Below are 16,142 nucleotides of genomic sequence, written 5' to 3' on the forward strand. Positions count from 1 at the left end.
TGAAAATTGACATTTAAGCAATTTAAATCAGTGCTTTCCAACAGTATCGGCAAGTACTGCTCCTAAATATTTACTAAATCCAACTAAAGTACTCTATTGTACTTCAAATCCCCAATTATTACTGGTTTACTGCTTTGAATCATTCTGAAAACCCAAAATCCAAAATTGTCTGACATAAAAAAGAGTCTTCAGGACAATTTTTGACATATCAACCACATATTTGAAAAGCACATTAAACGTTAACCAGCAGACACCAGTTCACCATTAGGAGCTAAGAAATCAAAATTTCAAAGTGATCTACCATTTAAACTAATTGTAGTGTTAATGTTTTGAAAACCAACTTAGCCTATTGAGTGAATAGAATTCGATTAAGCAACAACAGAGAACTATAGACCAGACAAATGTCATTCCAAATCATCATGATTGCAGGACAAGTCTTGAAATGTTATCCACGAAATTTTAATACAATCATTACAAACTTCACTGATCAGGAGAGCATTCGTTCGAAACAACTATCCCCTGAGCTCAAAAAATTTAAAAGTGTAATAAAACCTCACTTCAGGTTTTCCCAACATTCTGCGCACTTAGCTGAAATACTATTAAATTAGCTTGGGGACACTAATGAAACCTAAATCCTTAGGACTTTACCTGTTTGTCCGTCCTCTTTTGAATGCTCAAAACAATCAAAGAAATTTGTGAAGACATCTTCCAAAGCAGGTCCTGTTCTCAATTGAAAATTCTGAAAAAGGAAGGAAAAAGTAAAGACCCAGAAAACTATTTTTTAACCATTTTGAAGAAAAATTGACCGTAGTTAACTTGTTGTTAGTTCTGATGTAAAGTTTTTGATAACCGTTTTTCATAATAGAAACGTAAGATCAAAAGAACAAAGCATTTCGTAATGAAGAAAATTTTGTTTTATATATTCGAGACCAGCAGAGGCAGGCATCTAAAAACAATAAAAAATCTGAAATTAAAGAAAAACAAAAAAATATTGGTGTCCTCAAAACCCATTTCAGAGTTTTTAATTTTACTCCAAAGACACAAAAATGACAAGACATGTCATTACACATAAAAAAAATTTAAAGCGTCCATGCTAAATTGTTTATCTGATAGTGATAATCTTCGTGCCAAACGAGCAGTTTTGTGTTAAAATCAAGCAAACAAAAATCGTGCAATGAATAAGCCAATCGAAACATAAAACCATTTTCCAAGAAGAACATTATTTTAGAGTCTGTTGTTAATCAATGCTCCAAATTAAACCCTATACGTTCATTTCTCAGTGATATCGGCGGCACTTCAAAAAAAGGTTGTCGAATCAAAATTTTAGTACATTAGCCCACAAAGTTCGTAAATTTGGCTTTTACCACGATCCAAAAAATTTGAATTTTATAACTGCTGTGTTACTTTAAAATTCTAGAAAATTAAACTGTAGAATTAAGTTAAAAAGAGAGTCCCAAGTTGCGGTCCAAAGGAACTTTTTAACACGGGTTTCTCAAAACCCTGTTATGTTATGTTTTGATCCGAATTTTGAACCGGTTGACCTTACGTGATATGAGTGTTTATTCCATTTTCTGACGATTTTTCACAATAGCGGTTTATCGCCTTGTTTTATTTGTTTTTGTTTCCGTAAAAATGGACGTTTCCTGATTCTTTTCTACTCAATTTGCAAACGGCCTGTGCTTTTTTTAAAGCTACTGGTGTTCTCCACTGCATCAAATTTGTATGGAGCCTAATTATAATAAAATTTACAATGATGAATTCAGCTGGCATAATATCAGCTTTGATCAAAGATCATCACAACGATCAAATTGTGCATATAACAAACATATATTTGCCTTTTTTGTTTGTCGATTTTTGTTTGTGCTGTAGATTTTTAGCTGGCAAGTTTGCAGGAAAATTCCACTCAAAGGAAGATGGCAGAGGACGACTGTTTTGAATACACTAAATTCCGTTTCTAGAGAGATGTAACGTTTTACAAGTTATAGGAAGCAAATAGCTATGGCCATGTTCCTCAGCAACAATCTTCATATAAGTTTCAAAAGTCAACTTGGAATCAAATTGAATGCCTACTCACTAGTTTTGAGCAAGTCTTGTAATCTTATTTTCATTTGTAATGTTAGCAAAATGTAACCATTGGTTTGTTTTTATTTTTAAAATAAAGCAGTTCTGTCTTATCAACGTTTGAAATTAATCGCTGTTCTTGCAAGTAATTACACCTTGAGGGAATACTGTCGTAAAAAATAGTCTTGTCCACCAATTTGACCACATCACATTCGTCTTCTACTTTTTTGAGACGTCGTTAGCAAATATAAGACGCTCTCAATGCTCCTATAACAGTGCCGTGAGGATTGCCCTGGTTGAAAGCAATATTTGTCGAAAAATTAACACTAGTTTTAACTCAATGCAATCTGTATGTCAAAAATGAACTTAACAACTTAAGAATATCCAAAAAGATGGCTGCAGTGTTTTTATCAGTTTCAAAATTCTCAGTTGCTGTTTCTGAGAGATATAGCACAGCCGGTTGTTTTTAAATCTTCTTTCTTGAACTTCAGGAACCTTTTTGTTTATCAATTATCTGAAAAGGACTTAACGCAATTAATTAATCTTTATATAAATTAGTCTTTATTAATTAGTTTTTAATGTTAGGATATGAAGGGAAGCAAATTCTAATTAAAGTATCGGCCAATACCTGTTCATTTTTTTCACAAAACAAATAAAGTATGAGCAAACATAAACAATAAGTAGGTAGTCCAAATTTCTCTTATCAAGTTTTCATTTATTAAGGACAAGTTTTCAGTGAAAACTTTCTTCCCATATAAAGAACACAAGACAAAAGAGTTAAGTAAAAGGGAAAATGGTAACAAATGTTATTCAATGACTCTTTCAAATTAAGCAAAACGAGCATAGTTGCAGTTTATCCACCTAATGACCGTTTGGCTTAGACTTCTGACATAATTCTAGTTTGTCTAAAGTCGAAATATAACTTGTTGCCTCCACACTTTGGGCAGCGATTAGAGCAAAATTGGTTAATTTAAGAAACAATGACGGTTTGTTTTTGAATTCTCGCATTTCCGTTATGTTGTAAAGTTTTTTCTGTTTAGAAATGAAAGAGTCTTCATGGGATGTGATAGAAGGTTTCTGTTGAAGCGCAGCTATCTGGTCAATAATGATACCTTTTAGATCTTGAAATCATCTACAAGCATTTTCAGCCAAGATTTCAACGTATAACATATAACATAAATCGTATATCATATATTCATCATATACATCATATATTTCATTGAAATGAAAAATTATCAATAAAAAGTGGAGATTTTGACAATTAATCTCCTGGTAAGTCTTTTGACAGATCGAAAAATTTTGTGGAATTATTTTTATAAGAATTATCTTAATGACATAGATCGATATCTTGACTCTAGATTGAAAACTGTAATTTTTTGTCGAGGTCGAACAGGGAATTCAGTTTTTAACCACTCAAGAAACCAAAAAATTTTATTTGTTATAGTTTCGACCAAACTTAGTTTTGGAGGTAATATATCCCCAACAAGGGTTTATATTATCACCGATCGAAATGTCCATGATACAGGGTTCTGAGTGGTATCACTAAAGCATGTCAAGTGGAGAGTTTTAAATTAGAAAGATCTTTCTGAATTTCGCTCTTTCCGAGGAGTAACGGAGGTTTCAATTTTTGTGAACGTTAGCCTGAATTCTGTTGTTTTGTTCACATTTTTCTAAAATTTCGCTCAAAATTTGGATCAACTTTATAAAATTATGTTGAAATTGTCAACAATAAAACAGATAAAAGAGAGTGGATAAATAGTACAAGCCAACTGCCTTCGCTAAAAATTTTGGCTGAGCTTGGGAAAATTTCACAATTCCACTTTTTTTGAAAATGGCAACAAGTATTTGTCCAGTTTGACGGGTAGTGAAGAAATAAAAACTGCTAACACAATCTTTGTTTGCCCAACTGAGGGCTATCTTTACATCCGATTCCTAAAAAAGTGTTTTTGAGCTAACATTTTATAAGTCTTCCGCTAATTATAATCGATATTTTGGAAAGTCCAGCTTTATGTACTGAGAAAGATTTCCGTTTGTCGAGAATACAATTACGAAAACTGTTCAAACAAATTCGTTTTTTAACAACCGCGAACCGATACCAAGGCCACTTTGTTGTCATCGTTGATTTATGCAATGTAAAACTTTTCGGATTGTATTTGGCCTTTCTAATTTATTCTGTTTTACATTTTTCATCCCATTTGAGGTCAAATCTGTCTTTAATTGCAAATTTCAACTAATAAGACGTTCAAATTAGTTTGAAAGGATGTTCAATGATTAAATAAGGTGTTTTATGAGTAAGGCTCATGGTTTATGACTTTGAAAAAAATTTTTGAAATTTTTTTAATGAATTCTGGTACTTTGCAGCAATTGGAGAAGCATTTTTAAATAATTATCTTTATATTATTTTATCAATGGTCGATTAAATGTTTATTTTGCTAAGACGATAACTATGGTGCCAACAAACAACTATCTAAGGCTTTCAATTGAGATATAATGGTTTTTCGATATTAAATCTCAATAAGTTCTAAATTTTTTAAACTATTTTTGAAATACTGACATTTTGATCAAACTAGCTATTTCAGTAATATTTTATAAAATTTCAGAATCAACGAACGAGCAGCAACAGCAAGACCAATTTTTGTCTGGTTGTTGAATTTAGCATACCAAATTATATTCGGATTACAAATGGGCAATGTGCTTCTCTCTAAAAAAATTTTTGTTTTTTTTAATGTTTGTTTCATGGATGTAAGATGTTGTTATGATTTATGGTTTCAAAAAAGTTATTAAAAAAAACAAAATTTTTTTTAAAGATTTGCCACTTTTAATCTTATTTCTGCCACCTTTTAGCTCAATCTACGCCATGAGAAAACTACCACTCTTTTTCAAGTTAATTAGAAGGTAGTATTAATTTCTGTTTTGTCTTTTAGTTAACACAACAGGTTTTTTGGCCTTGACACTATGAGTTTTAGTAGCGTTTTTCACTTTTAAACATTTTTCTTCTTATGAGGTTCTTTTGCTGTCTGGTCCAATTACCACCCTAATAACAAGTCACATATCACGTTAATGGTGGTTGAGCGAGTCGGAAATGATTCTGTTTAATTTTTGTGTGGATATTTTATGATTTTATCGATATCGACATTGCTTCCTTGCAGAACTGAACTTTTTTTTTATCTTTGACTGTGTTTGTGTTTGTTTTTTGTAGTTGTGTGGCATCCAAGGAATTTAGCCAAAAGCTAATGGTTTTCACGACTTTGAGTTTAGCTGTTTTCAAAAAGGATAAATGTATTTTGTTTTCAATTTTTCTGTTTTTGTTTTGGTCTGCTTGTTAATAATTCTCATTAAAGACAGGTCAGGACCCATATGTTTTCTTTTGAAATGCAAGTCAATTGGTTTAATTTAGTTTTCATTTGATGCTAGTATGACTAAGTCAATAATTTTTGTTAAAAATAGATAGACTTTGAGCTGTGGTCTTAAGTAATTGTTTTTTATTTGATTTTGTGTTGTTTGTCTTGTCTCCTACTCTCCTTTATGGCAGGTATCATCGGCCCTCCAAAATATTATTATCTGATTTTTATTGGTTTGCGTTTAAAGGGTTTTTTAGATGGGTACACCAATTAATTTCAACCAGTATATGAGTTTTTCAAAGATTTTTTCTCCTCTTTATTTGTAGATAATTAAATCAAGACGGTGGTTGAGGGGAGTCGCAACATTATGTGCAAAAGCGTACTATTCTGTAGCACACTATTCCTGTAATCAAAATTGATTATAATTCAAAAAATAGTTAAGCTAATATCATCATGCAGATAACACTGACATCGTGAAACAAAAAATATAATTGAGATCTATTGCAACAGGGCTGTTTTAAATTGGAATAGTATTGAACAGTGCTGAAATGCTCCAGCTGGGTGTCGACTCCGGGTAGTTATCAACAAATGGTTTGAAGAATAGTGTCAGTAGATTTCCCTTATTTCCTTACAGTAATTACCGTGCTAGTTTACTACAGCCAATTTTGGCCCAGATACGTCGAAACTAGATTTAAAGTGTCGTGAATTTTAACATGCATTTATTGAATGGCTAGAATTATTTTTTCGGACGCTTATACAAAAACTATCTTTTTATATAAATTCTAAATGTACTTAAAGTAGAAAAATTCAACCGAAGTACAAAACAATAGTTTAATATTTATATCTTGTATAATTTTCGATGAACTAATGACAAATTCTGTACAGTTAATTTGTGTGCTTTTTAAATCAGTGTAATGTCGTCATAATTCAAATTATATTTTAGTAGTGGCTTACACACCACCAAGACAAATTATTTTTTGCTTGCTTTATTATAAGCAACATTGTTGCTTTAAGCTCTGAAATTCATGACTTCCTAAACTTTAATCGAATACCAAATTATTTTCATTCATAGCTGGTTATCTTTTTTCAGAAGGACCAACTTTAAAAACAACAGTTTCAAAATACTGAAACAAAATGAACAAAAATCATGAAAATCTATTGGCCCAGAAACGTGAAGAAAAGATTGAAATTCTTCAAGATTTACAAAGGATTCAACAAGAGCTGGACAAAATAGACGAGGGCATTGACGAACTTCAACTAGCTGTCGACACAAAATCGGAGGCTTCAATTTTTGCCCCGGCGGTCCAGGCTTTTAATGGCGGCTTTTTTTATGATTGTTTTGAAAAACTGAAGGACGTCGAATTTTTTAAAGACGAAACCAGTGCGTATGAAAAAGCTCAATTTATAAAAAGTAAAATGCACAATCTAAAGGTTGAAATGGTTCACAAGTATTTGTTCAAACCGGAAAGTCGAGAAGTCTTGAAAGAGTTCATCATAAGCGTTGAGATCTGGAACCTCAGCTTGCTGGAATCAATGCAAAAATGTTTCGAACAGTTAAAATTCTCATCAGCCGAAGCTCAAGTCATTACGTTTATATACCAGTGCATTTCTAAGAGCTATTTTCTGCAAAACCATGACATGGCTAATCAAATTTTCGGAAACGAGGACGTATGTGAATTTGTGGCAGGTGCAATTATGTTTATAAACACTTCATTTCACAACCCAAATGTGCGACACAAAATGACCGAAAAGCTGTTTGCAGAAATTGGTCACGGTATATCAATATTATTATTTTTTTTGTTATAAGTTTTATCATTATCAATTTTTTATTAAAGTACCCAAAAATATTAGACATTTAAAAAGCTTCCTAATTTGGGTGCGTGAATGAGGATTAACAGTCTGGGATCTGAAAATTCTTAATAAACCAACAGTGAACAGAACTAAGATTTCCCTAACTTACATCTTTAAATAGTTTGGTAAAAGATATAAATTAGCAGAGAAAAATTTAAGTAAAAAAATTAATACTTTATCTGCGAAAAACTATGTAAAGTAAGTAACTATGTAAATTTTGACATCAGGAAAACCCATCAAATTTGAAGTTATTAACTTACTTCTTATTGAACACAGAAAGTGAAAGGTTTCCATAGAAGGGAGAACTGCCTAATTGGAAGTCATTCCTGTTGTCCCCAAACATAACATTCTTTGAAAAACATAAGAACAAGCAAACAATAAGCACTCAATACCTTAAGGACGCTTTGAACACTTTTATGATGTGAACTTGAAAATCTAGATGACAGAGTTTTTCTGGTTTTTTTATTTTTCTCTGTTTTGGGCAGAATAATCGCAAAAAAACTTCCGTTTCTGTTATGATTCTTTAGTAATAAATTTATTTATATTAAAAAAATCATTCAAAATGCTGTTATAAATAAAACTTGTGAAATAAATGGTCTACATGATAACACTCCTATAAAAGAAACACGCAGAATTTTTTGTTGGAAAAATTTATTGAGCGAACTCTTAACATATACTATTAACGAAACCTAGCATTGATTTGTTACGCATTAGTTTTCCATGTGAATGATGTTTTAAAAACTACTTAATGTTTTTGTGGCCAGAAATAGGGGGGCTGATAATTCTGATTGATTAAATTTATTTTTATTGTTCAACACCGTTTATAGGTCATGCTTTTATCCCCTTTTTAATCTGTTTTATTATCAACCTTTGTATGCTATCCGGATTCTTTCATGATTAATTTTCATATACGTACTGTAACTTTTAACTTATTCTGTTATTATCACTGGCAAATGAATATTCAAAAGTGTTAGCTTTATTTATGCCAGAAAATGAAAAAAGGATGAAAAAATATGTGAATCTAGAGTACCAAACATACTTTAAAATTTTTGGCTAATTCGCTTTCTTTGTTGGGTTTTATATTTAAAAAATGAAATTTTTGAAGTAATTGGATGAAACGTGACTTAGGGACTTCATCGAAGTGGACTTTTGCTAAAAAAAACTTAAAAAATTTTTAAAGCTATTGTCAAGAAAATTGTGATGAAACATTCAGTAATTTACAGTATATATATATATATATATATATATATATATATATATAATTCTTTGTTTAATATAAATGGGCACATATTAAACTTAGTATTCCTAACTTTTTAATAGTTTAAGTATTACAGTTGAATTTTATTAATCAACACTTTGGTAGACTGATTTTTTTTATTTGAATCGGAAGCTTTCAGCATTGGCAATTCTTTTTGTAAGAGGTTGAGTGAAGTATAGAAAGGTTGACTCCAGTTCTTCAGATATGAACGTTTGCTCATGTGCTCACCAAATATGATTTCGTCAAAATAAAAAAGAGAGAAAAGCAGAAAATTCTACTTTACTTTCCCAAACATATTTTTACAGTTGGATTGAGATGTGCACGAATATTGTGGGTACATAGAATTCATATCCAGAAAAAAATTTTGATATAGAAACGAAATGAATTACAAGATATTCGTGTTTAAATTCCTACACACCGCGCAAATCAAACCTGGTTTTGTAAGGTATAATCTAGATTCGATCCAGTGCAATTTTGTTGCGTCACTCTACTTTTAGGTGTGGTATATATCATATGAATCATATCCGCTCCCATTTTACTGATTGGCATGTATAATAGTGTAACGAATTTACCTTCTAACTCGTTTCGGATAAATTGAATTTTTGTGTAATTACGTCTTGAATTTTTTCGAAGTACAGGAGCTGTTGCGAGTCCAAACTCGTACTGATCATCTGCACCAAAAATTGAAGAACTGTTGCGGCTAATCCTTGGCACTCAGTCAGCCTTACATGCTGACGTGTCAATTGTTTGCTGATTTTGAACTTGAAGGCTGCTGCACTGCGGCACTCTCTTTCCAAATTGTTGATCGTCATTTGTTTACGTAGCTGCTGCAAACTGTATCTCCTTCTCCGATTATATCGAAATCGTTATTTCGTGGAACGTTAACCTGAATTCATATTTGAATTCTTTAAGAATCACGACACACGCTTTCCAGCAGACTACCGATTATTTTAAGTTTCGTTCACGAAGTGTGAGAATTGTTGGCTATCCAAATGACGGTTAATTAAAAATGCGTTTACTAGGCTTCCAAAGATTGTTGCATTAATGTGTTTGAATCTTGCTAAGTTCTTATTTGTTTTATATTGAGCTCGGCTGGTGCTTTGCTGGTTTGTAATCACTCATCTGAAACTTTTGCAAAAAATTTTTACCAGGTGTCTGATCTAGTCTGATATGTGTCTAATATTTTCCAAAACCACCTAAGCTCTCCAAAATTTTCCACATTGAGTTTTAAAATTTCTGCTCCGCTTGTACTTGCAGAAACTATTTCACCCACCCAGCGTATCATATGTATATTTCTTTACCGTCAGTTTTGAAGAAAAAACAGTAGTCACTTTCATTTCGTACCGATCAAGCACTTTGCAAAAAATTTCCCATTTCTTGATACCCACTTTTCGCTGTTTATTTTAGTCAATGAATATCATTGTTGGGACTATGACAACTCCTGTTACTTTGATTTTGTTTTATCAAAACCTAGAAGCTGCTCTATAAAAATCTCTTTTTCAACTTTTGGATGTAAGTAAGCTGAATTCACGCCTATTTCTCATAACACTAGGTTTTCCATAGCCACTAGAAATCGAAAAACCCTTAATGATTCGTTTGTACTTCTTGGTGCATATGTATCGCAGTATTCAAGACCCTTAGTTTGTTTTGCTTCAACTTGATCGCGTGTTTTAATAGTTGCCTTCTCAGCGACTGTTTGAAATACTGAAGTACTTCAGATTTGCTTTTCATTTGTGTTGCACAATTTTTTGCGTTTGAGGGAGTCACTGGTGTTAAAAAATCTGAAAACGTTTTTTCAAATTTCGGCTAGCTCCATTCTTTTTCATATTTAATGGCTTTCTGGTTATTGTATCATATGCACAATTTGCAAAATATTTGTTGTTACCTTCTGTTTTGATGTTTACTGTGTGAACTATGTTCTTTAGATTCAGATTAAATAGTAATCAATGCTGAAAGTCTAATTTCTTTATTACCATAACAAAGCCTAAGATTTTGAGTTCCAAGGCTCTGCTTTTTCTGAGATGCGTTATTGAATGTTCGTTTTGCAACATTTTTGAAGTTGAAAGTAAAGTAGTTTTTCAACCTGGAACATGCACTACATGTTTCAATTATTTGACAAACTTTAGAACCTTAGAATATTTCGCACTTATACCAACTTCTCTCATAACACCAGTATTACTTTAAAATGAAAAGTTTTTCTATCGACGACTCCGTCCAGTTTATTGAAAACTGTATCTGTTTTTCCTTTACTTTTGAACCAATTTTTGAGTTATTACAAGATATACAATGCTTGAATCTAGAACCAGACCGAAGAAACTTTTCTGATGACTTGTTAGGCCTGAAGTTAGGCATGCATTACTGTTTTGCGGACTTTCAAATATTTTAGCTAAAAAATTTTTTTGCTTAACGTGCACTGTGAAGTGTCTTCTTTGAAGCAGTTTGTTTTCAAATGTCCTGGTTTTTCCGCAGGAGAACAATATGAGTTTTTTTGCAGACTACATGAGCATAATTGCCGTCATAACTATGTGTTTTTTCAGTTGAGCACTTTCACTGTGATGTCTATTCTCGTCGTTCGTTAGCATTTTTGTAAACTCAATGAAATTGTTTGTTGGACCGGAACTTTTTTTCTACTTCAAACTATTCTCAAGGAGAACATACAGAATCATCTCATTGAACAGCTTAAACGAATTTAGTCCACTAGTTTGACGAATTCGAGTGATTAGCGCTTGTGCTCTGATGAAATGCTCGATCAGAGGTTGATGTTCTTTCGAGCTAAAAACGAGCCACCTTTTCTCCGTGATCTTTGTACATCACCAAGTCCTTTACCATTGGCGCAGTTTTGAGATCAGGCTGGAAGAATCCACAATAGTTGCCAGAAAGCACCAATTTTGGTTTTTTCGTTTTTCTTTTTCCGCAGGTGCATTTTCTCTTTCTTGAGCTGGTCTCAATTGTTCTTGCTGTCGCTCTGCAAAAACACTGTCGCCAACTCTTAGTAATGACTCTGGGATTGTTCACACTAGGGTACCGTGAAGTTCATTTGTCTAAGCGAACGCTGTGAATCGAGTACCCACGTTGCAAATTCATCTCAAAGCTCTCATACTTCATGTTCCTGGCTGATTCGTTTCTTTGACAGTCTGATCAGATTTGTTTTTGTTGCTTTGTTTTTGTAGTTGAAGGCAATTTTGAGTTTTCAATATGTAGGATTATTTTTTTCTAGCAGTTTTCATTTTGGCCCAAAAACTGTTAAAGAGGATTACCTAACCTCAGCAAAATAGTTTTGCTCACATGTATTTAATATTTTTGTGTTACTGTCAAAAAATTGGGATACAACTGTCAGTAATTTACAGTATATACATTTCCTATGTTAATTTAAAAGGGCATAAAATATACTCAGTTGTTAATTGCTAACAATTGAAAAAATTTGACTCGTTTTTGCTCGTTGATTTTAGTTTTTTACATGGTTTCAAGCTGTTCAGCACTGGTATTTTCTTTTAAAATGCTTGGTTGACATTTGGAAAAGTTGAAACTTTTTTGCCAAACATATATGTTTTTCATGTGCTGACTTAGATTGACTTCGCAGGAATGAATTAGGAATTCAGTTTTTTTTCTTTTCAATGCGATGTCGTAGAGATGTTCACACACTTTCTCTTACAAACGAAATGGCACGGGTGAGAATGATGTCTTTACATAGTATATATGTCTAGATATTCACTATGAGGTGATGACGAATTTTCCTTTCAATCACAAGATATTCGGGTTTGAGGTCCAATTGAAATCAAGAAACAAATGTGAATCCAGGGAAATGTACATTAATTTTTTTTTACCAATTGGCGTTTTTTGTCATCTTTTATAAAAAACGCTTGAAATCTATTAAATCAGTCGTTTTGGTCTCGTTTCTGTCTTGAGTAGATGTAAAAAAAACTTCACCTCAAAGGTTTGAGAATACGCGTCTTCCAAAACTTCAATTTTTCTAGCTTGTAACACATATTGAGAGTTGCGAACGCAAAAATCCGATAAGAAATTCACATCAATTTTTAGCTAAAGCTTGATCGAGTTAAAGTCATGAGGTTAATTTGTAATATATTTTTAGCTCCGGAGGTAAAATGCATGAGTGCATCTGGCGTCTCCCGAGAGTACATGATCAATCTATACAGAGAGATTAAAGAGAAACCACTCAGGTTCAACTCAAAGTTAGAGGAGACGTTAGAGGATAGGGTTCTGATGAGGGGCTATTTGTATATGCAGAGAGGCAATTGGAGGACGTGGACCAAACGATATTTCGTGCTTCATTCAAACCAATTGTGTTACTATGAGAACGAGGATTCTTTGCAGCCTAGAGGTACAAAAGCTATATTTGATAGTCAAACGTCCCCAATCACTTTTCAACCCCCCCACCTCCACAAAGGAAGGCGAAACATAATAGATATTTGATTTCTCTACCTAATGTACTATAGAATACATAATTTGTAACATTTTTTTTGGGGAGGGGGGTTCTTAATCGTCAAGGGGAGTTGAAACATTATAAATCTTGAATTTCTGTATATTGAATTCATTCAAAACGAAAAACGATTTCTGTCGCTGCTTTGCTAACAGAAAAGATTAAGTCGATCGGAATGAATGAATGACCAAAAGTTTCTAATATTTTTGGCCTTGAAGTCGTTTTGTTTTTAGCTCTGCTATTTCAGGTGTGATCATGCTTAACAATGTAAACGTGGCAGAACGACAGCATAGAAAGTGGTATTGCTTTGATCTCTTCAATTTGGACGGAAGACCGCTAATAGTCACTAAAACTAGACGAAAGGACACTCAAACAGATGCAAGTCATCATACAAGGTATGAAAAATATAGTCTCGTAATAACAACAGTCGCCTAACTTACCGATGAAATATCTCGTTAGCGCCCGATGAATACTACGAATTATAGAAAAAGTGGCAAAACTCTGCTTCGAGATCAGACTATATTTTTCCGTCAGTCTTTTCTCACCTTTGTTGCTATGTGAGTGGCGAGAATATTGGCGAAGGGCGAGTGGCGAGAGTATTTACACGTTTGTTATCGCCCTCGAGAAGTTATCAAGCTCCGAGGTCAAACCGATGTTGGATAAATTAGAGACGACAATAGAAGAGGCGTGCTGGTAACGTGTTTAATCATCTCTCATAACTTACGCCGCAGAGCAATTGATTAGATTATCTTTTCCTCGACTCTTTTCCCTGTACTATTCAAATAGTAGCCGTGGCGAATAAACGGCAGAAAAAGATGGCCCAAAACAGCACAATTTCGATAGAATCCATGCAAATCGAAGCACATTGTATCATTTGAAAGTTTAAATTATTAGGAAAAAAACTCCATTTGACTGTTCGTTTTATAAGTAAAAGTAGGACTTAAACGACCCCACCTTCCGGCTCAGTAAAATATTTTCTTGCCGTTTTCTTAAAACTTCTGTTTGTAATTTTTTTAATAGTTTTTATTAGAAGAGTTGCCGTTTTACTGAGGAAGCGCAGAAAGTATGTTGAATGATGTGATTAAAAGTTGCAAAAACAGTCTGGTCACATACCAAAGACTGCAAAAGTGGTCGACAATGAAATGCTAAAAGTTATCTTTGATAAATGGCCTATGGTATAGAGATGAACACAATTAATGTTGACTCCAATATCACAGTGTAAGATATTGAATTCCGCGTTTGATCGGTGGACAAAATGGGGATTATGGTCTGACAAGAGTCCACCACCGAGAAATTTTTTTTCAAAAATCAACTTGATGAGCAATGCTCCATTTGAAGGGATGGCGTGAGACATAGTTTTTGCTAGCGTAAATTCATGCGATTTTTTTATTGTTTTGAACATTAGTTGTTTAAAAGATATCAAGTGGACATAATTGAAAGCCCTGCTAACAACATAATGACCTCGTGTTATTAATTACGGTTACCGTCTAAGAATTTGTTAAACTGAGAGTAACATTTGATGTATTTTTAGAGTAAAAATTGGCGCACATAGAGAGATATTCTTTTGACAAAACGCAGATGGTTACAGTCATCACTATATTTTATAGTACCTAATTCTATATTATAGAGGTGAGCAAACAAACAAAACATTAACTCCCAATAATGTTGAGCATTATTGCGATGTACAACCGCATCGCTCAGCTAAATTTGTTGTTTTTTGCGGCTACTGCTCTGCTTCTGGGCCTGAATTGTTAGCCAGTGGATTAAAATCCGGCAGAGATAGCAAAATTGATTTTACTTCAAATTTACTGCTCTTTCACGGTGCTGATTTACACTTCTTACCAGTTGACATAGACTGATTGAAAGATTCACAATGTAATTTGACAATGTATCAGTAGGATTGCATCAGATTGTTCAGATAGCACTGATATTTATTCGTTTTATTCGTCTTATATGTAGCAGTAATACACATCACCCCAGTTTGCAAAAAATGAAATTTTTTGCATTTGCGAAAATGTGATTTTTTTGCTGATACACTTCTCACTTTGTTCTTGTATCAATGTCTTGCATCCAGTTAATTTGTATTTTTGACGCGTCTTTCTCGACAATAATTCAGTAGTCTTCAGATAGCAATGTGAGAGAATATCGTCCTCTCCAAAAAACCATATTAGGCAAACAAATGAAATCAAATTTTTGGAATTTTATATATTATGAATAAATGAATTAAATATTTCATGATGAATGAATACGTCTGACAAAAAAAAACAAAAAGATGTGTTATCAAAAACAACGAAAGGAAAAAGTCTCACAGTCTTAAGCTGTGAATTCTTTGCTGCTCGGCGCACTTGATTTTAGAGTGAAACATGAGGGGTCGGAACTATTAGCGTTGATAAAGTGAAAATCTGTAGAAAACACTTATTTATTTGCAGTCATTGCTAGCTAATATAGTGCAAAAGCGTAGATACATTATCGCAGAGTATTTAGTCGCCGCGCTCAGCTGTGCCTGTTGTCATCCGTAACTAAACCTGTACTGCTGGGATTCAATTACCAGCCAGTGGTTTTTGTCTTTGCATAACATGAAAAGTGCTTCTACTTTTTCGGAACAAATAGCGTTGATAAAGAGATAATCTGTTGAAAACAAGTACTTATTTGCGGTCATTGCTAGCTAATATAGTGCATAAGTGTATATAACATAAAAAGTGCTTCTACTAACAATTTACCGCTTTTTTATAATGATGGTTTACACTTCTTGCCAGTTGACATAGTCCGATTGGTTGTTTCACTATGTCGACATACACTATGGCAATAGCACAATTGGATTCAATCAGATAGATCAGATTGCACTAAAATTGTATTCAAATCAGTAGGTCTAATTTTGCAGATCACGAAACCATTAAAAATCAGATAAGTGGGCTCGCTCAGAGTCATTTTTGGTCTGATCGGTCTGGAACGTGACCCAAGTAAGAATCAATAAGAGCGATATTATGTGAAATACTTTATTCTGTTGTTAATTTTTTCAAATATTGTACATCAGATTTGCAAGTCTTTCGCGTTGTAAACATTCTGCTTCTAGATACATTCTGGCCGCCGAAAGAGCAGAGCAAAAACTTCAATGGCTTGCTGCATTACGATCTATTCTCAAATTGGACTTAACACACGCACTCACCAGATCCTTCAGCGAGAGTGAAGCCCA

General features: G+C 33.2%; 1 protein-coding gene across 1 annotated transcript in view; it reads left to right on the forward strand.

The window, feature by feature from the left end:
* The first annotated feature begins 6,350 nt into the window (after nt 1–6,350).
* Nucleotides 6,351–16,142, forward strand: part of LOC142341358 (cytohesin-1-like) — a 27,340-nt gene continuing 17,548 nt past the window's right edge. Inside the window, exons 1-4 of the mRNA XM_075392286.1 lie at nt 6,351–7,176; nt 12,602–12,850; nt 13,197–13,344; nt 16,023–16,137. Of these exons, the coding sequence (XP_075248401.1) occupies nt 6,537–7,176; nt 12,602–12,850; nt 13,197–13,344; nt 16,023–16,137 (1,152 nt within the window). The 5' untranslated portion in view covers nt 6,351–6,536. The remainder of the gene's footprint in view (nt 7,177–12,601; nt 12,851–13,196; nt 13,345–16,022; nt 16,138–16,142) is intronic.

The sequence above is a fragment of the Convolutriloba macropyga genome, chromosome 6 (assembly GCF_964194025.1).
Source record: "Convolutriloba macropyga chromosome 6, txConMacr16.3, whole genome shotgun sequence".
Lineage (NCBI taxonomy): Eukaryota > Metazoa > Xenacoelomorpha > Acoela > Convolutidae > Convolutriloba > Convolutriloba macropyga.